At 35.2% G+C, this 27,599-nt stretch overlaps 1 protein-coding gene across 1 annotated transcript in view; it reads right to left on the reverse strand.

Annotated features, from left to right (window-relative positions):
- The window catches only part of LOC102807039 (gamma-aminobutyric acid type B receptor subunit 2-like), a 45,281-nt gene that overhangs the window by 11,165 nt on the left and 6,517 nt on the right, over nt 1-27,599 (reverse strand). Inside the window, exons 3-6 of the mRNA XM_085498161.1 lie at nt 7,430-7,600; nt 6,992-7,093; nt 6,695-6,760; nt 4,293-4,484 (exon numbers count right to left, since the gene is read on the reverse strand). Of these exons, the coding sequence (XP_085354287.1) occupies nt 4,293-4,484; nt 6,695-6,760; nt 6,992-7,093; nt 7,430-7,600 (531 nt within the window). The remainder of the gene's footprint in view (nt 1-4,292; nt 4,485-6,694; nt 6,761-6,991; nt 7,094-7,429; nt 7,601-27,599) is intronic.

Consider the following 27,599-nt stretch of genomic DNA (forward strand, 5'->3'; position numbering starts at 1 on the left):
GGTCACTCTAGGAATCACTAATTGTACCTTACTGAACGTGTATACCTTTTGCAGATCTACAATCACATATTGCATGTGTCTATAAATGATTATTTTCCATGCGACATAAACATCGGGTTTTGTCATATATATTGCATTGGTTCACATTAATTTTCAAGTTTATCTATATTAATCCACAATCTACAAAATGGTTTACGTTTACCTGCAATAGTTGCCCACTATATTTTGCATAATCAGATAGAGCATGGTGGGAAATTCACATTTTGCTAGTTTTGTAAAATGTAGAATTAAAACTTTTTGCCTTCAATGCACCTTCACATAGATGGACAAATCAACACACACTTACAGCCATATTAAGACAAATCAACACACACATACAGTCATATTAAGACAAATCAACACACACATACAGTCATATTAAGACAAATCAACACACACTTACAGTCATATTAAGACAAATCAACATACACATACAGTCATATTAAGACAAATCAACACACACATACAGTCATATTAAGACAAATCAACACACACTTACAGTCATATTAAGACAAATCAACATACACATACAGTCATATTAAGACAAATCAACACACACATACAGTCATATTAAGACAAATCAACACACACTTACAGTCATATTAAGACAAATCAACACACACTTACAGTCATATTAAGACAAATCAACATACACATACAGTCATATTAAGACAAATCAACATACACATACAGTCATATTAAGACAAATCAACACACACTTATAGTCATATTAAGACAAATCAACATACACATACAGTCATATTAAGACAAATCAACACACACATACAGTCATATTAAGACAAATCAACACACACATACAGTCATATTAAGACAAATCAACATACACATACAGTCATATTAGGACAAATCAACACACACATACAGTTATATTAAGACAAATCAACACACACTTACAGTCATATTAAGACAAATCAATATACACTTACAGTCATATTAAGACAAATCAACACACACATACAGTCATATTAAGGCAAATCAACATACACATACAGTCATATTAAGACAAATCAACACACACATACAGTCATATTAAGACAAATCAACACACACATACAGTCATATTAAGACAAATCAACACACACTTACAGTCATATTAAGACAAATCAACACACACTTACAGTCATATTAAGACAAATCAACATACACATACAGTCATATTAAGACAAATCAACACACACTTACAGTCATATTAAGACAAATCAACACACACTTACAGTCATATTAAGACAAATCAACATACACATACAGTTATATTAAGACAAATCAACACACACACATACAGTCATATTAAGACAAATCAACACACACTTACAGTCATATTAAGACAAATCAACACACACATACAGTCATATTAAGACAAATCAACATACACATACAGTCATATTAAGACAAATCAACACACACATACAGTCATATTAAGACAAATCAACACACACATACAGTCATATTAAGACAAATCAACATACACATACAGTCATATTAAGACAAATCAACACACACTTACAGTCATATTAAGACAAATCAACATACACATACAGTCATATTAAGACAAATCAACACACGCATACAGTCATATTAAGACAAATCAACACACACTTACAGTCATATTAAGACAAATCAACACACACATACAGTCATATTAAGACAAATCAACACACACATACAGTCACTCTAGGAATCACTAATTGTACCTTACTGAACGTGTATACCTTTTGCAGATCTACAATCACATATTGCATGTGTCTATAAATGATTATTTTCCATGCGACATAAACATCGGGTTTTGTCATATATATTGCATTGGTTCACATTAATTTTCAAGTTTATCTATATTAATCCACAATCTACAAAATGGTTTACGTTTACCTGCAATAGTTGCCCACTATATTTTGCATAATCAGATAGAGCATGGTGGGAAATTCACATTTTGCTAGTTTTTGTAAAATGTAGAATTAAAACTTTTTGCCTTCAATGCACCTTCACATAGATGGACAAATCAACACACACTTACAGTCATATTAAGACAAATCAACACACACATACAGTCATATTAAGTCAAATCAACACACACATACAGTCATATTAAGACAAATCAACACACAATTACAGTCATATTAAGACAAATCAACATACACATACAGTCATATTAAGACAAATCAACACACACATACAGTCATATTAAGACAAATCAACACACACTTACAGTCATATTAAGACAAATCAACACACACTTACAGTCATATTAAGACAAATCAACATACACATACAGTCATATTAAGACAAATCAACATACACATACAGTCATATTAAGACAAATCAACACACACTTACAGTCATATTAAGACAAATCAACATACACATACAGTCATATTAAGACAAATCAACACACAATTACAGTCATATTAAGACAAATCAACACACACATACAGTCATATTAAGACAAATCAACACACAATTACAGTCATATTAAGACAAATCAACACACACATACAGTCATATTAAGACAAATCAACACACACATACAGTCATATTAAGACAAATCAACATACACATACAGTCATATTAAGACAAATCAACATACACATACAATCATATTAAGACAAATCAACACACACATACAGTCATATTAAGACAAATCAACATACACATACAGTCATATTCAGACCCACAGTGATCCTTAGACAGATCAATCCAAACCCATAGTCATCAACAGGCAGATCAATCCTCAGCTACATTGAACTTGAGACAGATTAACGCACACCAGCAGTCGTCTTCAGACAGATCGACACACACATACAGTCATCCTCAGACAGATCGACACACACCTTCCGTTGTTTTTATACAGATTGGCATTTTGTAGCTCTTTACTACAAAGTAAACTTAATTACGTATCAGGTTGTAGGTTAGCGATGAAATGCCCTTTTTATTGAGAAACACATGATCGGCTCATGACAACATAATGTGATTAGTTAATAAGGTCATGGTCATGGCACTTGATTATGTAATCCTAACTCTATGAATAAAAGTACAAGAAATGCATAGCAAAGTCAAAGATACAACATGGCACACACACACACACAATCATACTCACACATATCACCCAAACCTACAGTCGTCTTCAGACAGATCAACCTACGAGTACAGTCATCCTCGGACAGATAAACAGACACCTGCAGTGATCCTCAGGCTGATCAACCCACACTCACAGTCATCCAGAGAAGGCCAGCCCACACCTACTGTCATCGTCAGACAGATCAACACACACCTACGGTGATCTCCAGACAGAACAAACTACGCTCACAGTCATCCCCAGACAGATCAATCCACACCCACAGTCGTCCTTAAAATATCTACACACACACACACAGTGATCCTCAGACAGATCAGCTGACACCTACTGTCATCCTCAGACAGACCATCCCATACCCACGGTGATCTTCAGACACATCAAACTACGCTTACAGTCCTCCCCAGACAGATCAACACACCACACCAACAGTCGTCCTCAGAATATATTCATACACACAATGATCCTTAGACAGATCAGCCGACACCTACTGTAATCCTCAGGCAGATCAACCCACACCCACAGCGCTCATCGGACAGATCAACACACACCCAGTCGTCCTCAGAATATCTACATACACACACAGTGATCCTCAGACAGATCAGCCGACACCTACTGTCATCCTCAGACAGACTATCCCATACCCACGGCGATCCTCAGACAGATCAAACTACGCTTACAGTCCTCCCCAGACAGATCAACACACCACATCACATCCACAGCCGTCCTCAGAATATATTCATACACACAACGATCCTTAGACAGATCAGCCGACACCTACTGTAATCCTCAGGCAGATCAACCCACACCCACAGCGCTCATCGGACAGATCAACACACACCCAGTCGTCCTCAGAATATCTGCATACACACACAGTGATCTTCAGACAGATCAGCCGACACCTACTGTCATCCTCAGGCAGATCAACCCACACCCACAGTGCTCATCGGACAGATCAACCAGCACCCACAGTCATCCACAGACAGATCAACCCACGCTTACAGTCATCCTCAGACAGATCTAAACACACCTACAGTCATCTTCAGACAGATTAAAACATGAACAATTAGGTAACTGAGTATTGTTCTTCAAAGGTTATTTTTAATTTTCAATGAGTGGTCTCTCTTCTATTCAATGTAGATGTGTTATCGAGTAGTTAGTATACCTTTCCAGAAATTGTAGGTCCAGTATCCAAACTCCACGTGGCCCATGATATAGCGAAATATCCCCTTACTGCGGCATTCATTTCATCTGTTGTGCAGTCCAATAAATCTGCATCTCGAATCCACCATTCAGGTCCAAATATTCCAAGTATAATCCACACATACTTTGGCCCATATATTCCATGTTTGTAAGCCTGTAAACACAGTAAATGACTAGATATGTAGTTTGCGTAATGATTGGTTGACATATTCGGAATAACCCTTTTGCATATTAACTCTACCTTTTAATTATGATATGTGACAATTTGGTCGACTGTTCTAGTTTCCCGAGATCAAATATTTTGCAATATTTTAATCCGAAATGAGTATTATATAACGGTCTTTGATTTTCCATAAATGTCAATATTCAAAGTGTCACATCTATGCCTTTTCTAAATTGCCCCAATTAGGATTTCAACACATGTTACATCAGCATGTTTTCCATTAAATCTAATCTGTATTCTGGGTAAAATTTATAATTCAAACGAAAAGTAATTTACCACACAGCCGTTACAGTGCTTCATAGATAAAATGTTTGACCTTTCCGAATTCCTCTGTCATGCAAAACGCTTAACCTATCTGGTCGACATGATGTTGTTTGCACATGAATAATTTAACATTACGTTTATTTATATTAAAAAAAAATTCTATTTTATATATAGGGTATCACACAAGTTTACAAATGTCGTTTACTATGATAATGTGTTTAATTGATTTCATGACCGATTATCTCGCCACTTACACTTTTACTAGAATAAGAATGTAAGGGTGATGGAAAATTCGTTCTTTCCATCGCCTTTATTATATCACTGGCCTATGTAAGCAAAGTATTTGGAACAGTAGACGCTACGTCGTTGGTAAAAACGTATACAATATTACAGGGAATAGAAAGCACCAGTTGTTTATTCAAAATACACCAAAAAGAGACTGCAACGCGGTAGGCAAAAGTGAAGATAGGCGGAGAATCATATTGCTCGAGCTGAAATCGTGCGGATAAGACAGTGACTGCTACGTGACAACCATATTTTAAGTAGTATGGAGCAATGATATCCAACTGTGAATTTATTCGACTGAATGAGAGTCCCTGTAAATGTTATTATTAGTAAGTTATCATACAAAGTGTAACAGTAAAGATAGCGGCACGATACTAAGTTATACCGAACACGTTTTCAAGATTCGTTTGGAGTGATGCCGTGAAGAAATATGAGTAAATATTTAATTGATAGCGGTTGATTATCAAGCGTGATAGTTATGTCGAGACTGTTCTTAGAATTACCATGCTGAACGATTATGGATTCTATTTTGAAATGGAAATTGTATTCCAGACGTACACCGCACGTTATCCTATATCTGACATTATAATTGAAATTTACATGCTACTACATTCAAAGAGATGTTAGTAGGATACTTATATTGGCAATCATTTGTAAAAGATTGGTATAACAACAATTTGAAGTGTTCAGGATAAGTGAATTAGACTCCTGTGACTCCTTTGTGAAGCATTATTAACGGTTGTGATATCTTACAATTTTCTTGGTGTTGTGTGCATTTGTGCATGAGTATAGTATTACGTGAATTGTTTTGTTATTTAGAATTATTCCCGTGTCCGCCCACGTGGGATTGAAGCTGGAATTGTTGCTATTTGCCAAATTCTGCAGAATATTTCTGAAAAGCTTCCTAGACTTTCATGCCATTGAAAACATCATTACTTCACATATATAAAGAACTCTACCTATGTTTGGAAACGCAATCATTGAAATACTTGTAATATGCCAGGGTGACATTGTAGAAGCTTGGTTTGCTTTGTGACAGTACAACGGAAAATCTTTAGCGGTGAAGTCGTTGAAAAAGCAAGCACGACATCGACATGTTTCTTTAAGCAATTTTCACCACAAGCTTACTTAAATCCGATTTGGGTATGGGCTCACTTCACGTCTCACTTGACGATTGTAATTACAACGGTTGCCTTAGTTACACTAAGGATAGTGCTCCCTGATATGGAAAATGTATATTTCGAGAGTGTTTTTTATGTCAAAAACGTATAATTGACTACGACAGTAATGCACTACGCATCTAATACATATTTCATTTTGGAGTAAAACATATTATGAGTTGATGGCATTCACACTATCGTGTTCCTCATTTATTTAACAGTATATATCCTGTCATCATACCATTGCAAAGTAAAGTGACATATTAAAAGCTATAAAAAGCAGGCAACTTAATTTACAAAGTAGTTATCACAATGAATGCCGGTAATGTGGAAGGACCATACAACAATACACATAATTTGATACAATCAATGTAAGTACATTATTTGAAATAACGAACGTTTATTTCAATCTTACTGCATTGATAACCGTACCTCACAGAATATATTTGCTCCCATTTCCGGACTGAAAATGCCAATTATTATCCTGGCGTCTTTATTCTGAAAAAATACAAATGTTTTATTATTGCGTATATTTAACATTCATGTATCCGTGACCAAACTGACCAAACAAATTTTACATTCGAAATGTTCAAGCGCTTTACAAATCTGATATTTCAGTATACAAGACATGAATTTCCGGTTCAGTTTGACATCCTACATCGATATATATTTGACGGCCTTGACCACATTTATTGGAATCATGTATAATATAGACTGACACGAGCTTACCTTCAAATGAATAATCCGTTGTGCGGGGTCATCTGGTATCGACTCTATGCATGCAATTGTAATATTCGCATGGGAAACTCTTAGCAATAAATCGTGTATAGTCTACATGATTCAAAGATAACAATATTAATTCAATCATTTAACTGGAAAACGAAACACTATTGTTTAATATTAGTTAGGCAATAAGAAACAACGCACCATCCATTGTATGATAACGGGCAATGACAGAGATGTGCACAATAATGCACAAGACGCAATAACATTATTAAATACAATATGAGTTATTGTTTGCCCTCATGTCAACTGGTGGTTTCCCTAGGCCCGTGACAATAATTACCAACTGTCCACGTGTAGTGTATGTAAATTAATAATTTATAAGATGCAATAGATCATGTATGAATTCAAATAAAGCTAGCACGACTAAGCCGATTTACTCACTGATGTGTATGGTTCCGCTGGTTCATAAATTATTCCTATACGGTACCAGTTGAACGTTTTAATAAAAGCTAATATAGCTGCATTGAAACCGTCCATTGCGGGCAAGGTGCGAAAGTAATAAGGATACTTCACTCGGTTGGACAGCGACGGGGCTGAACCTGCATATGAAACCTAGTGGGAACAAAACAATATAACCAACAATGAAAATTGACAAGGATTTGTACAATGTACCATTACTAAGTACAGTTTGATTATTATGTGTAATGTTTCAAATAATGAACAATATTAGTACAACACATTATTAGATAGAAAAATAGAAGAAAGAAAGAAGTAGTTGTATAACCACGAATATTGAATGTAGCTCTGAGTAATTCAATATTATAGTTGTGATGCGTAGAAATTTGGAAAAGATAAAAAGAAAATGTTTGTATACGCGGAATGGCCAACAAATTGTACGACCGCAAAATAAGTTGTATATTTTTTTAAAACATTGATTGCTTTTATTTTTTTGGAAAATAAATTGTTTTACATACAATTTTTCACATGGATAAATTATATTTCATGCTTAATTTATTAACATCAGCTTGAAACATGTCAGCATTATATATTTAAGAACGACAGTTCCTCTTTATATTTGGTAATGCAAAATATGTATTACCGTATGTTTTACTAGTTTATATGAAATAATTGCTGTTTTTATTAAAGTGTAATTATTTTTCACACTTTAGGCCACCGATCCAAAAGTACACAACCATGACAACAAATAACAATTGTTTTAGGGGATATCAAAAATAAATCAATAAACATGAAAACTATCACATAAACTTTTTTCACATATGTACCGTTTCGTTTCTGGAATGCGTAGCAAGAGTAATCAATGTGTTGAGGTGGGCACTTCTCATATGTTCTGTAGGAGTGATGTATATGTTCGTCTTAATTGGTTATATAATGGGCATTTAAGAACAAAATGACACTCTTCCTCTTTTGTGTTTCAATTGAAGCTCAAACAATGTTTTCAACATATATCTGAAATTATTTTAGATTCAAAACAGTTTAAATCATTATTTTATATGTAAAACATTTATACGCTCCTGGTTCTTTTTCAAAAATATGAAGCCCATATTTAACAAATTCTAATATAGCGTCGGAAAAGTAGACTGTACTTCGGACCCGACTACGTCATTGTTGCACATAGCCAAATAGTCAGAAAACAATGGGTAGAACAATTTGAACATACCAACATAAAGTTCTGATAATCTATCTTGTAAATTAGAACCTAAATTATTAATAAATAATGAGAAAATTAGTGGATGGATTCTGTTTAATGTTACCTGCATATTACCTGCATATTTTATATACTCATTTAACCCATCTGGTGTTACGACGCATGACTTGAAAAGTTTTCCTTTCAGCACAAATTTACTATTTTATAAATAACAGATGGTGATCAATCCGATCAAAAGCGTTTACAAAGTCCATGTAAACACAGTGTTAAGAGACAACTGACAACTAATAAAAGTATTTTTAACAACGCTGTCCACAATGAACAGATTTTAGTAATTGATTGATATACCCTAGATTTTTTTTTTCATCTTCTCCACTTCCTTTGTTGTGTATGGGGACTATGACTGACCCAATCATGCCGAAAAAGACCCACGTTTAGTGTATGACCCACGTGTGCCAATAACATTTATTTATTTCTCAAGAGAAAGCGTTTTAAATGCGATAAATATGCCCAACTCTGTCATAGTAATACCGTAATCCCATTTTCCCACTTCGTAAGAACTGTAAATAATGTTTAAAAGATCAAGCATCTTCAAATTCTACGGAATTAACACTGTTGACAATGAATAGTTAAACTAATCATCATGGGTTATATTCGACGGTGACGGTCCTAACCTTTAATAATAAGTAGTGACCGCGTTTAACAATTTCGATTTTCCCTTATATTTGCTTCTCACTAATAGTGGACTAATAACTTGACCTTGTTTTTTGTTCCTATTAAGATAGATTAGTGACCTTATATTTCTGAATCGATTCAAAGCTTTATGTACAACCGTGTTTCTTGTTACGACACGCGACACGAACGCCCATGAGTAACAGTTTCCCTATCAGTAGATGCTGAAAATACGGAATTAAATTACACAAGGTATTGTCGATATTACCGCGGCCAAGCAAACAATAGAACCCAACAGATAGTTAATTTGTGTCGATATTATCGTGGCCGAGAAAAACATAGAACCCAACAAATAGTTCATTATTGCACTACACTACACTACACTTACACTACACTTACACTACACTACACTACACTACACTACACTACACTACACTACATTACACTACACTACACTACAGGGTGATTAAGCATGTTGACTTAACACTATGATATGTTGATGAAAATGCTTGGCCTTGATGGAAAACATGGTTATTATTTTCTTGGCTCACCCAATTGCTTTGATACTTGATATGTAAATATACCTCCAATTTGGTAGTTTTGCCTATACAACACATATTTGTTGATAAATCAAAACTAACACCAAAGACCAATCGAATACTAGATTATGTTGCCATAGATACAATAATTACGAGGAATGACTTTCTACCTATAGTTCAACAAATTATTGATGGGTTCTAAAAAAACAGTTTACGTCTTGTCTTCCACACACATAATAACAGTTTACATTTTGCTACACAAGAATGATTTAATTTTTGTCACATCCAGACTCTGTTGTCATGAAAGTAGCAAATCTGAGCTGGACTTTCTATTCATAACTCAGAGAGTTGTGAATGGATGTTCACTCAAGGAATATTAAATAAAATTTTGTCACTTTGATCACATGTTGATCCGAATGCCATTGGAATAGCAACATTAAAGACTTTCTCCAACTTCAACGCAGCATATGACTTGCCAGTACCAATTTACACATTTCTAATTTGTCGAATAATTTGAAGGAAGTACCAGTGTGTCTACCAAACGCTCACTGAGTTAGACGGACTAATTTGAAGGGAGTACCAGTGTATCTACCAAACGCTCACTGAGTTAGACGGACTAATTTGAAGGAAGTACCAGTGTGTCTACCAAACGCTCACTGAGTTAGACGGACTAATTTGAAGGGAGTACCAGTGTGTCTACCAAACGCTCACTGAGTTAGACGGACTAATTTGAAGGGAGTACCAGTGTATCTACCAAACGCTCACTGAGTTAGACGGACTAATTTGAAGGGAGTACCAGTGTGTCTACCAAACGCTCACTGAGTTAGACGGACTGATTTGAAGGGAGTACCAGTGTATCTACCAAACGCTCACTGAGTTAGACGGACTGGTTTGAAGGGAGTACCAGTGTATCTACCAAACGCTCACTGAGTTAGACGGACTAATTTGAAGGGAGTACCAGTGTGTCTACCAAACGCTCACTGAGTTAGACGGACTAATTTGAAGGGAGTACCAGTGTATCTAACAAACGGTCACTGAGTTAGACGGACTGATTTGAAGGGAGTATCAATGAATCTACCAAACGGTCACTGAGTTAGACGCACAACTGGCTTGAAGCTTTTAACCCGGGGACAGTATAGTGCACATTATCAACAGAATTTGAAGCAGAATTCCCGTAGTTAGGGGGTAAACCAGTCTCAAATGTCTTGATAAATCATCCATGAATATTTGAATTAAAAATGAAGAATCATTCTCAAAATAAAATGTTGTTCCCATGACAACCAGATCTCCCAACACCTAATTAGTCAAGTAACGTGTAATATTTGTTGATCTGCTAATGAAATTCATTCCCGTAATTGCTGTTTGTATGATAACGAATGAAATTGCTTGGTCGAGAGTAACTCATGTTGAAAGTTTCACGAGAATCCATTCATACATTTTGAAGTTTTCAATCACATTAATTCTCAAAATTGTCGATCTATCAGATCTCTACTAAATTGAATGTGTCCGAATTAAAAATAACGATTTATATTGCCACTCTGGAGTTGCTTTACCTGTTACTTCTTCAATAGCGAAGGAAGAACGGTATCAACTTGTCAACTCCAAACGTTACACCTTGGCTAAAGATGTACAGTCGTAGACAAGGTACAAGGTTTGTTCTATACAAAATTCAGTGTAAGATATACAACAGGGGTTTACAAAATATGTGACCTAATGCAAAGTCGCTTCAAAAGTGACGTACAGTTAAGGTAGAGATGCAGGTTCGCGGGCACTTGGGAGTGGAATATTTTTTTTTGCTTTTTACTATCCAAACGGTCTTAGCTATATTTTGTAGAATTTTAAATAGTGAAACATACTCAAATGACGATTTTAAAATATAGATAACAGGTGCAAACATTCTCTCTTTTGAATGCTTAGCAAGATTTAGCAAGGCTGTATGTACATAAATAATAAAAAAGAAACATGGTGAAAAAAGTAATGACGGGATCTTCATATTATGCACTATATTTAACTTTTTACAAAACGATAATACATTTAAATTTGGAACTGTTACAGCCATTATAATTATGAGCATGAGCAAACTTCTTACTGAGTGAATGGTTATGCAAATTAGCAATTATCTCAGCTTCTTTTCAGTCCACATCCCATAACTTATAGCTCCCAGACGCTTTGACCTTTTGTTTTGACATTTTTACAAATGATTGACAATGTGTGTATCTTCAAAACGCCGTCGGGGCATTGTTTTTGGTTGAACAGTGTTACAACAATCGTACAGACAACTAGCATAGGTGTTAATTTATGCATAAACTTGAAGTAGTGAAATTTGAGCTGCTGCCCTGGAAAATTGACAACTGGTAGACAGTTTTCAAGACGGCAATTTCTTCATAGTAAACAGATGTACCCGTAACCAAATTTTGACAGAAAACAGAAGCATGGTTTAGAAGCTAATTTTTTAATATCAATTTTGACCAAAAAAGCACATTTTTGTGCATATTTCAAACTACAGTTTCCATAAAAAAATACTTACACAATTTTAAAATTCATACAATAAGCTTTCCGAAAAAATATAGTTTTGTGGACAAGGGAGGTGATCTTGGTTTCCTAATTAACTAATTAAAATACCTGTCAAGTAAACTGCATCTCTACCTTAAGCGTAACGGTTTAAAATCCGCACATGAATAAAACAGTTAAACATTAACGTCCGATGTGGCAACGACGAAATTAGAATCAAGTAGATTTGAATCACGTAAATGATTTTCGTATTTCATCTAAATAGCCAATATGATTACAAACAAAAATATATATGTCCGTTATTTTTGACAAATATGACAATATACACTTCCTAGAATCGAGATTGCAAACGAAATTTCTGTCCCCTACGCAAACGTATAAACGTCATGAATGCTCATTTACAATGCATATGGGCAATTCATACTTCTGACGTCACAAACAACATGCAGAATATAATTATGCAAACAAATAAAGCCTATTATATGCATCAGTTACGATCTCCCTAGAGGACAATTCTGTTCATCAGCAGTGAAGAACACCTGAGTGGAAGTAACTGAAATTACAGGCACATATAGACATGTAGACATGTAATATGAGATTCGAACTCACAATTCGGCAAATGCGCCTTGTCTCTGTCAGCAGATGCGCCCCCGTTAAAATACAACGAAATTTATCTAAAAAGATTTGTAGTGAATTCGCACGTACAATGACTAGGTAAAATTGGTCTAGTAAAGTGGCTAAATTGTGTCAGGCTGCTGTGTCTTCTATCCTGACCTGGCAGAAATGGCAGACTACTATGTAACCTGTTCAATATAGTCCACGATGCCAAATACTACTGAATATATCCCCTGGCAGAATGCTTTCTCGGAGGATGTCAAAAGAATTGAACTGAATATGTACCCGATACGATGACGAATTATCAAAGATGAATTGACCAATTTTCGTAATCCATAGTACGTGACAAGGACTTCAGATGATCAACAAAATGTCAAAATAGTTAAATTAAAAACCAGGGAAGGCAAAAGATCAAACGCTTCAGAAATGATGCTAATGAACAAAGGGATCTCAGGAAGAAAGAACCCGGAAGCACTATTTATTACAGTCTTCATGAACAGTACCAAGCTTTGGGTTTTAGAGGAGCCTAAGTAAATTGCGACTTGAGATAGAGCGGTATCATTGGGTTTAAACGCAAGCATTCAACAGAAATGTGTATCTTCGTAGTGAAGGAAATTGTCGACTTCTATAAAAGTCACAACTCGCCCGTTTTTGCTTGTTTTATGGACGCAACAAAAGCGTTTGACAGGGTAAACCATTGGAAGTTATTCAAAAAATTACTTGATAGGGGAATGCCTGTATTCATTGTGCGTTGTCTATTGCATTGGTATCGAGGTCAAACTTTTTGTATCCGATGGGCTTCAGAAATATCTGCGTCCTTTAGAGTGACCAATGGAGTTCGACAAGGAAGCATTCTTTCGCCGACGTTATTTTCAATTTATATTGATGATCTCAGTACTAGGCTGCAACAAGCGGGTGTTGGATGTCATTTAGCTGGTAAAATAATGAATCATCTTTTTTATGCTGATGATATTTTGTTAGTTTCACCTTCTGTCAAATCATTGAAAAAGCTCGTTGAGATCTGCGAGTGTTATGGTGAGGAGTTTGACATTCTTTTCCACAATACTAAGACAGAATGCATGTCATTTTTTTCCAAAAACGTGGGGACAAACAAGGGTCCCAAGCGTGTACTTGTATGGTAAACCTCTGGTTTTCGTCTCAGTGAAAAAGTACTTGGGTTATATGGTGTCATCAGATGGCAAGGATGAAGCTGATATGAAGCGACAATTGCGGTGTATTTATGCTAGGGCAAATTTTATTTTACGAAAATTTATAAAAAGTTCAGAGTACGTTAAGTGTTTGTTATTTAGAACGTATTTATACAGTATATATTGTCTGAATGTTTGGTGTGATTATCGTACACAAATTGTGAATACTGTGCGAGTGGCTTATAATAACGCTATAAGATTGATCTTTAGCCTTAAACGGGCTAGCAGCGCCAGTGGTAATTGCGTGAGTAGAAATATTTTCAACTTTGAATCTCTTCAGCGCAAGGCATTATATAACTTCAGTCAGCGTCTACTTACGAGCGATAATGCTTTAACTCTGACAGTTTTTTCTTATCCAACTTTTGGACTAATCTTAGACGTTGTATTTATTAGTGTTCGTGTTTGTTATGTATTTAATATGGGACTTTTTTGGCCTGAAATAAAGGATTAATAATAATAATAATAATAATAATACCGATGAAAGCCGTTGCTGGGCTCAAATACCCGGAGTTCAAATGTTGTCGTCGCATAAGCAAAAAGAAGAAACCACAGTACAATAAACATCGATCAGAAAGTTACTTCACGCCTGTCTCCCGTCACATCACTGAAATAACAGCGGGAGATGTTCAATATACTTAACAAAAGTAATCCAATAGTACGTGCAGCTTTGTCGTACCTACCGTCAGCCAATTAAATTCGTTTTTACCTACCGTCTGCCAATTAAATTCCACCGAAAATACTTACAAAACTTAATTATCTATAGCTGCTTTAATCATGATCTGTGGAATTATTTTCTATGACAGGTTATTTTGCCCTGTCCTCATATCATGTACGGTACAGGATTCCCAGGAAATATCTAGTCGTTATGTTGTAGTGTCATTTCTTTATTACAGTGAATGTTTTTCTCTATAGGAGTACATGTAATTAAATTCCTGTATCGCTAACGCAACGTGAACGAGCTATTCAAACAACACACCGTGGAATACTTGGTGAAGCATAATTAGAAAATAGTTAAGACATTTTTCATTCGAGTTAAACGATAACATGTACGATCGGATTGAATCTTGAATATAAAGGTTATACACAGCCATTAGCATATTCGTATTGACACTACGATCAAGACCTTCCGTTTTCGACATTTTCAACTTTTCGACATTTGTTTTCCACAAGAATACACAAGATTACACAATAATACACCAGATTCCACAAGAATACACCAGATTCCACAAGAATACACTAGATTCCACAAGAGTACACCAGATTCCACAAGAAGCTGAATAAAATTACAAAATATGTAAGGTGGTATTTTACTTTAAAAATAATGTATTTTGTTTGAATAGAAACGAACGAATTATACTATTTTAAAGTCTTTATCATAGTGTTAGTACAGGCATTATTTTCAACATGAACCGCTATACTGTTCATCAATTGAATTTACAAAAAAATACTACATATATTCCTTGTCGTTTCTGTTACCTTCAGCGTGGCATATTACATTCAAATCCAGACAGGGGATATTCGCTATAACTAATTTACTCGATATTACCGCACGCATGATGTAAATCCACTGAAAATGACATTGACTATAATAATGACATTGACCATAATAATGACATAGACCATAACTCCAGGGAACCTGTTTTGACTATTTGGTTAGAAGAATTATAGCCAGTTACATACTCAGTTATTTGTTTTCTTTTGTCAACTGATGAGGGACCCGTTTAGGACAGCTATTAGGTAGGCCACGCTGGTCATAAATGATTCCGTGTGATCTTAACTCACTTTCCATCGTGACAACAGGATTCTGTGAGCGATGGTTTTATGAGCATTATAACAATTTGTTTTTTTCTGATGAACAGAGGAAATATGTCAATCAGGACAAATCAAACTAGCAAAAAAAAAGTACATCATTAAAGTATTCCAGGATAAAAATCAGACATTATACCCAAACAATACAGATGTATGAATCTACGCAAATAATTTACAGACATTATAGGCTTACTACAGGCATTACATGCATACACAGGCACAGCATTGCGGAATACGAGGGTTCTCACCCACCTATACTCAGGTTGTACAGAAGAATTTGAATGACTTTCCAATGGGCATTACCAGCCATTCGACTATACAGAACCCACATTATTTTCTTCCAAATGATATTACTGCAACCAAGAACGTACAAGATACTAACTACTACGACAGCCTGTGTTGTACCAGGATAAACCAAGGATAGATTTACCCTGGTATTTACATGTATTCAGTGTTTTGCAATACAGTATGGGTGAGTTTAAAACACCCAGTTCCACGATGAAATTGTCAATCTGTAATATACGATTTTAACACTTAGGCAGCCTTCAATATTCCAGTCTCGGCAACAACATGTGTTGTCAACATCATGGTGGTAATCAGAAACGTCAAGGTGGAAAATAAAACTGTTAGTGATATAATGCACCATTCACACTGTGGGTTATATAATGTGACAATCAAACGACATACGTTCTTGTGATCAGCCAGCTGATGTTTTTACATTTTCTACATTTTCGAATTTTTTCATTTCAAGTTTTACAACATTATTATACATTTAATGATAAATATGTAGTGTGATATCATTCGAAACAAAGTTATTGTGTCATCAATTATTCGAAGCCCTATAGACCGCCACACCCAAAGTGTATTCTTGTACATGTAGAAACACGCGAAAACCTTGTACAGGATGAAATCCTCGTTGAACTTTATATCTCTCAAAAGATTGGGTTGAAACTTAAATTTGGTCAATTTCCTGATTGAATCGTATAATAATTGTGTCACACGCAACGTAATATTACCGTAATTAGTATAGTACAGGTGTAATGGTTCAAATACCAAAATGGCAACAGTAACATAAAGACTTCCCTGGCGGCGATGATAACATACGAACACGGAGCCAACAGATGATGTTTCAACTGGTACTGGTATTATTATACTCTGCAAACATCAAGTGCAATAACGCGGTAAAACTACACTACTCCAATAACTAGATACGTAAACTCCAATACAATTCAACGAGATCTCCGATCTGAACTGAACAACTCCCCTATATACCCCCACTGTCTATAAATAGACCATTACATCAGCATACATAATGAGTCTGGAACTTACTAGAAATCTCTAGAATGTTCCATTACCTTCTATTGCCTCCTACAGTGTTCTATTACCTATTCAACCAGTTTCTAAAAAAATCTAGAACATTCCACCCAGACACTGTACGGTTCTAGAACATTCTCAGTGACACGGAAGTGGTACATAAGTCGTATGCGACAAGTTGTTTGTATTGCAACGAATATGGTGTACGGTTTATGTTTTCTATTTGACATTATACGTAATAATTTTAATGTACTGATTACAATGTCATCTAATTCAACCAAATTCAATATAAATCGCTCTGCCAATTCTGCTAGACGCTATTGCATTGTACGCTTGGTTTAGTGATTGGAATATATTTATCTACATGTGTTGTTTTTGTCGATGTATCTCAGTTCAGACTGATTACTCTTGATTTATAGAATATGTCCATTAGTTGTAATGCGTCTGTACGTACGGCACACATTTACTGATCGATGGGTGGATGCTTTGGATGGTGGTTTTTCAGCAGGTTAACATGGCATATTGTAATGTACAGGATGTTGTCATTGAATTTGAATGAAGTATTTTTATTCTATTTTTTTTACTTTCAGAATCTGTATAATCTCCACAATATTCTTAAAAATGTATTTACATGCATTTCTCAAAATTTGTGAATGTCAGTTTTCAAATCAGTTTTGTATGATTTTATTTTCTATGACTTATGATCTTCACAGTCTCCATATTGTAATTTCCGTTGGCAATGAGAGGATTTCACTGACTCTAATTCCGCGTTTCATATAACTCGAAGATTGTTTTTTTATTGTGCTCTACACGGCAAAATTGCATTTGGTTCTTTGATGACATTTGAATCATTTAATAATATTCATTAACGACCACAGTCGCACAGCTTGTCACGAAGTCATCGAATCTCTTTGTTTATTTTTTTATTTTGTTTATGTGGGAACAGAATTTAACCGATCGTCTCAGTTGATTGATGGGAATTGATCAGTAGATTCTTGTATTTAACAATTTCCCCAAGCAGGAAAGCGACGCCGTCTTTCAAATTAATTGTTCACACGAATTCTGTGAAGTGATTGCTTTTGTCCGTACAATGACTTGTTCATCTCACATTTACATCGTGCGCAGACTCGATTATCACGTTCATTATTATTACCGCTTTCAAGTCCTGAGTGTGTGCAAGGTCCTGAAATAATTGGCATTATCTTGAAGTTAAGGTTAAAGACGAGATTCACTCAACCATATTCTATGAATTCAATGCTAGGCTGGTCGTGAGCACACATTGTATGACATTTGGTACCAGCAAGTAATGACTACGGTCGATAATCTTATATATATATATTAGAACGTAAACCAACCAATGTGACAATTAACTGCTAGATTAGTGTAAACACAGTCATCATTGAATTGGTAATAGAAAGTTGTACAGTAATGAGCTAATTGAACACTTAACGCTTGGAAATATTAGTTATTTTATTCTGATTTTCGATTTCTATGCTACGATTTCTTTCAACAATCGTCATGTCAGCAAATCTTTATTTACTCATAACGTAATAGTTTATAAATGGAACATAATTTGGCTGACAGTGATGCACAGAAAGTTGCCACATTTAATGAATAATTACTTGAAATATTGCAGAACCTTTTATTATTTTGATTATTATCTTATTTTGTAGAATGAGTTAAAATGAGCTTAACTACTCACAATTATCTGAAGAGTACTGAAACTGTGGAACGTATGAGAACGTAATTGCTTCATCGTGAAATAAGAAAGGTTCATTTACAAGGACATTATTTATTATTACAGTTCTTAAATTAATCTTGATTGCATTTAAATTATTATGATTAATTCGCAAATTAATTACAAGAAATATTTAATCTTCTAATTCATTTCAAGTTAATGGCAATGATTTCAATAATTGTGAATCGGTAATGGCAATGATTTCAATAATTGTGAATCGGTAATGGCAATGATTTCACTAATTGTGCCTCAGGAAATTAGTGTAACCGGACTAAATACGCCAACAATCGCTTAAACGTTCAAAAAGCCACATTAAATGATAGCAAACGGAAAACCCTTATAATTTCGACTTGGTATATTCAGGTACGAAAAACTATTGTGACAAGAGGATATACGATACTGCTTCTGTGACTCGGTAACGGCAATGCTTTCACTAATTGTGACTCGGTAATGGCAATGATTTCACTAATTGTGAATAGGTAATGGCAATGATTTCACTAATTGTGACTCGGTAATGGCAATGACTTCACTAATTGTGACTCGGTAATGGCAATGATTTCACTAATTGTGACTCGGTAATGGCGATGATTTCACTAATTGTGACTCGTTAATGGCAATGATTTCACTAATTGTGACTCGTTAATGGCAATGATTTCACTAATTGTGACTCGTTAATGGCAATGATTTCACTAATTGTGACTCGGTTATTGCAATGATTTCACTAATTGTGACTCGGTAATGGCAATGATTTCACTAATTGTGACTCGTTAATGGCAATGATTTCACTAATTGTGACTCGTTAATGGCAATGATTTCACTAATTGTGACTCGGTTATTGCAATGATGTCACTAATTGTGACTCGGTAATGGCAATGATTTCACTAATTGTGACTCAGTAATGGCAATGATTTCACTAATTGTGACTCGTTAATGGCAATGATTTCACTAATTGTGACTCGGTAATGGCAATGATTTCACTAATTGTGACTCGGTTATGGCAATGATTTCACTAATTGTGACTCGGTAATGGCAATGATTTCACTAATTGTGACTCGGTAATGCAATGATTTCACTAATTGTGACTCGGTTATGGCAATGATTTCACTAATTGTGACTCGGTAATGGCAATGATTTCACTAATTGTGACTCGGTAATGGCAATGATTTCACTAATTGTGACTCGGTAATGGCAATGATTTCACTAATTGTGACTCGGTTATTGCAATGATTTCACTAATTGTGACTCGGTTATGGCAATGATTTCACTAATTGTGACTCGGTAACGGCATTGATTTCACTAATTGTGACTCGTAAATGGCAATGACTTCACTAATTGTGACTCGGTAATGACAATGATTTCAATAATTGTGAATCGGTAATGGCAATGATTTCACTAATTGTGACTCAGTAATGGCAATGATTTCACTAATTGTGACTCGTAAATGGCAATGACTTCACTAATTGTGACTCGTTAATGGCAATGATTTCACTAATTGTGACTCGTTAATGGCAATGATTTCACTAATTGTGACTCGGTTATTGCAATGATTTCACTAATTGTGACTCGGTAATGGCAATGATTTCACTAATTATGACTCGGTAATGGCAATGATTTTACTAATTGTGACTCGTTAATGGCAATGATTTCACTAATTGTGACTTGCTAATGAAAATGATTTCACTAATTGTGACTCGTTAATGGCAATGATTTCACTAATTGTGACTCGGTTATTGCAATGATTTCACTAATTGTGACTCGGTTATGGCAATGATTTCACTAATTGTGACTCGGTAACGGCAATGATTTCACTAATTGTGACTCGTAAATGGCAATGACTTCACTAATTGTGACTCGGTAATGACAATGATTTCAATAATTGTGAATCGGTAATGGCAATGATTTCACTAATTGTGACTCGGTAATGGCAATGATTTCACTAATTGTGACTCGTAAATGGCAATGACTTCACTAATTGTGACACGTTAATGGCAATGATTTCACTAATTGTGACTCGTTAATGGCAATGATTTCACTAATTGTGACTCGGTTATTGCAATGATTTCACTAATTGTGACTCGGTAATGGCAATGACTTCACTAATTGTGACTCGGTAATGGCAATGATTTCACTAATTGTGACTCGGTAATGGCGATGATTTCACTAATTGTGACTCGTTAATGGCAATGATTTCACTAATTGTGACTCGTTAATGGCAATGATTTCACTAATTGTGACTCGTTAATGGCAATGATTTCACTAATTGTGACTCGGTTATTGCAATGATTTCACTAATTGTGACTCGGTAATGGCAATGATTTCACTAATTGTGACTCGTTAATGGCAATGATTTCACTAATTGTGTCTCGTTAATGGCAATGATTTCACTAATTGTGACTCGGTTATTGCAATGATGTCACTAATTGTGACTCGGTAATGGCAATGATTTCACTAATTGTGACTCGGTAATGGCAATGATTTCACTAATTGTGGCTCGTTAATGGCAATGATTTCACTAATTGTGACTCGGTAATGGCAATGATTTCACTAATTGTGACTCGGTTATGGCAATGATTTCACTAATTGTGACTCGGTAATGGCAATGATTTCACTAATTGTGACTCGGTAATGGCAATGATTTCACTAATTGTGACTCGGTAATGGCAATGATTTCACTAATTGTGACTCGGTTATTGCAATGATTTCACTAATTGTGACTCGGTTATGGCAATGATTTCACTAATTGTGACTCGGTAACGGCAATGATTTCACTAATTGTGACTCGTAAATGGCAATGACTTCACTAATTGTGACTCGGTAATGACAATGATTTCAATAATTGTGAATCGGTAATGGCAATGATTTCACTAATTGTGACTCGGTAATGGCAATGATTTCACTAATTGTGACTCGTAAATGGCAATGACTTCACTAATTGTGACTCGTTAATGGCAATGATTTCACTAATTGTGACTCGTTAATGGGAATGATTTCACTAATTGTGACTCGTTAATGGCAATGATTTCACTAATTGTGACTCGTTAATGGCAATGATTTCACTAATTGTGACTCGGTTATTGCAATGATGTCACTAATTGTGACTCGGTAATGGCAATGATTTCACTAATTGTGACTCAGTAATGGCAATGATTTCACTAATTGTGACTCGTTAATGGAAATGATTTCACTAATTGTGACTCGGTTATTGCAATGATTTCACTAATTGTGACTCGGTTATGGCAATGATTTCACTAATTGTGACTCGGTAACGGCAATGATTTCACTAATTGTGACTCGTAAATGGCAATGACTTCACTAATTGTGACTCGGTTATTGCAATGATTTCACTAATTGTGACTCGGTAATGGCAATGATTTCACTAATTGTGACTCGTTAATGGCAATGATTTCACTAATTGTGACTCGTTAATGGCAATGATTTCACTAATTGTGACTCGGTTATTGCAATGATGTCACTAATTGTGACTCGGTAATGGCAATGATTTCACTAATTGTGACTCAGTAATGGCAATGATTTCACTAATTGTGACTCGTTAATGGCAATGATTTCACTAATTGTGACTCGGTAATGGCAATGATTTCACTAATTGTGACTCGGTTATGGCAATGATTTCACTAATTGTGACTCGGTAATGGCAATGATTTCACTAATTGTGACTCGGTAATGGCAATGATTTCACTAATTGTGACTCGGTAATGGCAATGATTTCACTAATTGTGACTCGGTTATTGCAATGATTTCACTAATTGTGACTCGGTTATGGCAATGATGTCACTAATTGTGACTCGGTAACGGCAATGATTTCACTAATTGTGACTCGGTAATGGCAATGATTTCACTAATTGTGACTCAGTAATGGCAATGATTTCACTAATTGTGACTCGTTAATGGCAATGATTTCACTAATTGTGACTCGGTAATGGCAATGATTTCACTAATTGTGACTCGGTTATGGCAATGATTTCACTAATTGTGACTCGGTAATGGCAATGATTTCACTAATTGTGACTCGGTAATGGCAATGATTTCACTAATTGTGACTCGGTAATGGCAATGATTTCACTAATTGTGACTCGGTTATTGCAATGATTTCACTAATTGTGACTCGGTTATGGCAATGATGTCACTAATTGTGACTCGGTAACGGCATTGATTTCACTAATTGTGACTCCTTAATGGCAATGATTTCACTAATTGTGACTCGGTTATTGCAATGATTTCACTAATTGTGACTCGGTAATGGCAATGATTTCACTAATTGTGACTCGGTAATGGCAATGATTTCACTAATTGTGACTCGTTAATGGCAATGATTTCACTAATTGTGACTCGGTAATGGCAATGATTTCACTAATTGTGACTTGGTAATGGAAATGATATCACTAATTCTGACTCGTTAATGGCAATGATTTCACTAATTGTGACTCGGTTATTGCAATGATTTCACTAATTGTGACTCGGTTATGGCAATGATTTCACTAATTGTGACTCGGTAACTGCAATGATTTCACTAATTGTGACTCATAAATGGCAATGACTTCACTAATTGTGACTCGGTAATGACAATGATTTCAATAATTGTGAATCGGTAATGGCAATGATTTCACTAATTGTGACTCGGTAATGGCAATGATTTCACTAATTGTGACTCGTAAATGGCAATGACTTCACTAATTGTGACTCGTTAATGGCAATGATTTCACTAATTGTGACTCGTTAATGGCAATGATTTCACTAATTGTGACTCGGTTATTGCAATGATTTCACTAATTGTGACTCGGTAATTGCAATGATTTCACTAATTGTGACTCGGTAATGGCTATGATTTCACTAATTGTGACTCGGTAATGGCAATGATTTCACTAATTGTGACTCGTTAATGGCAATGATTTCACTAATTGTGACTCGGTAATGGCAATGATTTCACTAATTGTGACTCGGTTATGGCAATGACTTCACTAATTGTGACTCGGTACTGGCAATGATTTCACTAATTGTGACTCGGTAATTGCAATGATTTCACTAATTGTGACTCGTTAATGGCAATGATTTCACTAATTGTGACTCGGTTATTGCAATAATTTCACTAATTGTGACTCGGTTATGGCAATGATTTCACTAATTGTGACTCGGTAACGGCAATGATTTCACTAATTGTGACTCGTAAATGGCAATGACTTCACTAATTGTGACTCGGTAATGACAATGATTTCAATAATTGTGAATCGGTAATGGCAATGATTTCACTAATTGTGACTCGGTAATGGCAATGATTTCACTAATTGTGACTCGTAAATGGCAATGACTTCACTAATTGTGACTCGTTAATGGCAATGATTTCACTAATTGTGACTCGTTAATGGCAATGATTTCACTAATTGTGACTCGGTTATTGCAATGATTTCACTAATTGTGACTCGGTAATGGCAATGATTTCACTAATTGTGACTCGGTAATGGCTATGATTTCACTAATTGTGACTCGGTAATGGCAATGATTTCACTAATTGTGACTCGTTAATGGCAATGATTTCACTAATTGTGACTCGGTAATGGCAATGATTTCACTAATTGTGACTCGGTTATGGCAATGACTTCACTAATTGTGACTCGGTAATGGCAATGATTTCACTAATTGTGACTCGGTAATTGCAATGATTTCACTAATTGTGACTCGTTAATGGTAATGATTTCACTAATTGTGACTCGGTTATTGCAATAATTTCATTAATTGTGACTCGGTTATGGCAATGATTTCACTAATTGTGACTCGGTAACGGCAATGATTTCACTAATTGTGACTCGTAAATGGCAATGACTTCACTAATTGTGACTCGGTAATGACAATGATTTCAATAATTGTGAATCGGTCATGGCAATGGTTTCACTAATTGTGACTCGGTAATGGCAATGATTTCACTAATTGTGACTCGTAAATGGCAATGACTTCATTAATTGTGACTCGGTAATGGCAATGATTTCAATAATTGTGAATCGGTAATGGCAATGATTTCACTAATTGTGCCTCAGGAAATTAGTTTAACCGGACTATATACGCCAACAATCGCTTAAACGTTCAAAAAACCCCATTAAATGATAGCAAACGGAAAACCCTTATAATTTCGACTTGGTATATTCAGGAACGAAAAACTATTGTGACAAGAGGAAATAAGATACTGCTTCTGGAAATATTTTATAGGCAACAACGTAAATACAATGTTTTAGTGCAAAATTCTTCTAAAATTAAAGACGGCCATTTTCCATACATTGTTTGATATTTTTGCATGAGAGGTATATAGTTTACCAGCGTGAACTCAAAGTCGTTAGAATGTCATAGTAGTTACGTGGAATAGTTTCACAATACATTATTATTTAGGAATCACGATGTCAACTTATAAATGTAATATTCAGTAGGAATAAGACCAATATAAATACATGATTACTAAAAGTCACATACATATATACCATTAAAGGCGGAAAACAAGGTATGTAAATTATAACTAAAAGATTTAATCTTTATAAGAAGACAAGTACTATACGTAAATTATTAGGAAATATAACGATCTCTCAAAGCAAAAATATTTAAAAAGTCGCAAAGTCGATTGTGATGATATCCGAACGTTATAACGAGAATATTGGATCGTTATAGGATGGTTATTAAAATACATGCATCATTAAACAATATGACGACCTAACAAACATCAACGATTCGATCACCACTCACTCTTTTATAAGACACTGTTCACACAATTTTTTATCATGCCATAGCACTAACATACAACACATACTAATAGTAAATTGCCGGGATATAATCATTCCCAACTGATGTCTCAGCGGTGGCGTAATGTGGCTAGAATGAGAAGTATACACCACCGACTTATTAAGAGTTAAATTCGCATATCAAAGGGTTGGCATCAAATGTTTGAATCGAAAATGAAACATTTGCCCTCACGTAAGCATGCTAAGAGCACTAAGACGCTAAATGACTTTTAAAATTAATACTGGGCGTCATTTTGGCCATCGTGGGTAAATAGATTAATAAATAAATTGATAATAAAATGCCTCACGACATGACTAGCCATTGCAAATTCATCTCCGGGTGTACGGGATACAGACAATGCACGTTCCAAAAAGAAAAGAAAAAGAAATTGACACGCCAAGCTAAATTAACATAGCGATTCCCTTTAAAAAAGATCGACAATCTCATTCAAAACTAATAACTTGGTCATATCAACTCTACGTCGATAGAAGCAAAAACAACAATCAGCTATCAGCGTTTCAACCACGTATGCTTCCCAACTCAGTGTTTTAATTCCAATAGACGTGTATGAAATCAACAATAGTTTTCCACGAGTCTTGCGCGCGCGCGTGTGTGTATGAGTATATGTGTGTTGACCCCGTAACAGATGCGCCTTGACCCCGAAACACGAGCAGCCAAGTCGATTGAGCGATTCCCCCCATCCGGTGACTTCTGATTCACTGGCCACTGATCAAAAAGTATCCATCCTCCCTCGAATAAACTACAAATAGAGTAATAACGACTAATAACACTTTCTGTAATTACAATATCGCTGAGTCCAATAATATGATGTTTAGAAGAAATACAAGTATTTTGAACACTTTTATCGTTTAAATGTACATTCAATATATGCTAGTTGGTCAAAAACTTCCAGTTTTTTGTTATCCGATGAAATGACACAGATTACCAAATATGTCTTCATTGGCTGTTTATCTGTGGACTGGCTGTTCTAAACAATCATCCTTGATAATAAGTAAATGATTATCTACACTGCAATTAATATATTATTGGATAATTTACATTTTCCTGAAAAATTCACCTATGCTATTGATAACATGCAGTGGCTGGTTTGTCGAGAGAGTAAACGCAAGGTGCATGTAGATAAAACATGAATACCGAAATGAGATAGCAAAAATGAATAAGGTTAACCATGACAACCGAGAAAAACGCCGACAGCTTAGTTCAAATTTTGAATGATTATTAGATCTCGTCCTAAATGTAGTTATGAATATTGAGCTTGACGATGTGGCGCATTATTGGAATGTCATGGTTATTAATACCCAGTACTTAATTTCTAGCATCGTTATTTCGGTCATTACCCGATAATCATATTACTGACTGCAATTCGCCAATTTCGCTACAAGGACCTGAGGTTAGTAATGTTATACAGTTTCCAATCCGGAGCTAATTCATTTTTTATACTTTCAACAACTTTCTAGATTTAGGTATTAGCGTGAGACATTTATTCTATCAATACATAAAATAAAGGCTTTCACTTACATTAACGTCTACTACTAAGCGTACTAACAGAGTATAATACTGTGGATAATATTTTATTTAATAATACATGAATTAACAAATCATAAAACGTCCAGATTTTAGTGATTAGTAAACCGAGTTGATTGAATTCGAGAACGAGATATCATAAGACAATCCAATGGAAGCGAATTCCTGCAGGTTATGCAATAAATCATATTGTGTTCTGTGAACTGTGCTTCGAGGC

The sequence above is a fragment of the Saccoglossus kowalevskii genome, chromosome 4 (genome assembly GCF_978046115.1).
Source record: "Saccoglossus kowalevskii chromosome 4, keSacKowa6.1, whole genome shotgun sequence".
Classification (NCBI taxonomy): domain Eukaryota; kingdom Metazoa; phylum Hemichordata; class Enteropneusta; family Harrimaniidae; genus Saccoglossus; species Saccoglossus kowalevskii.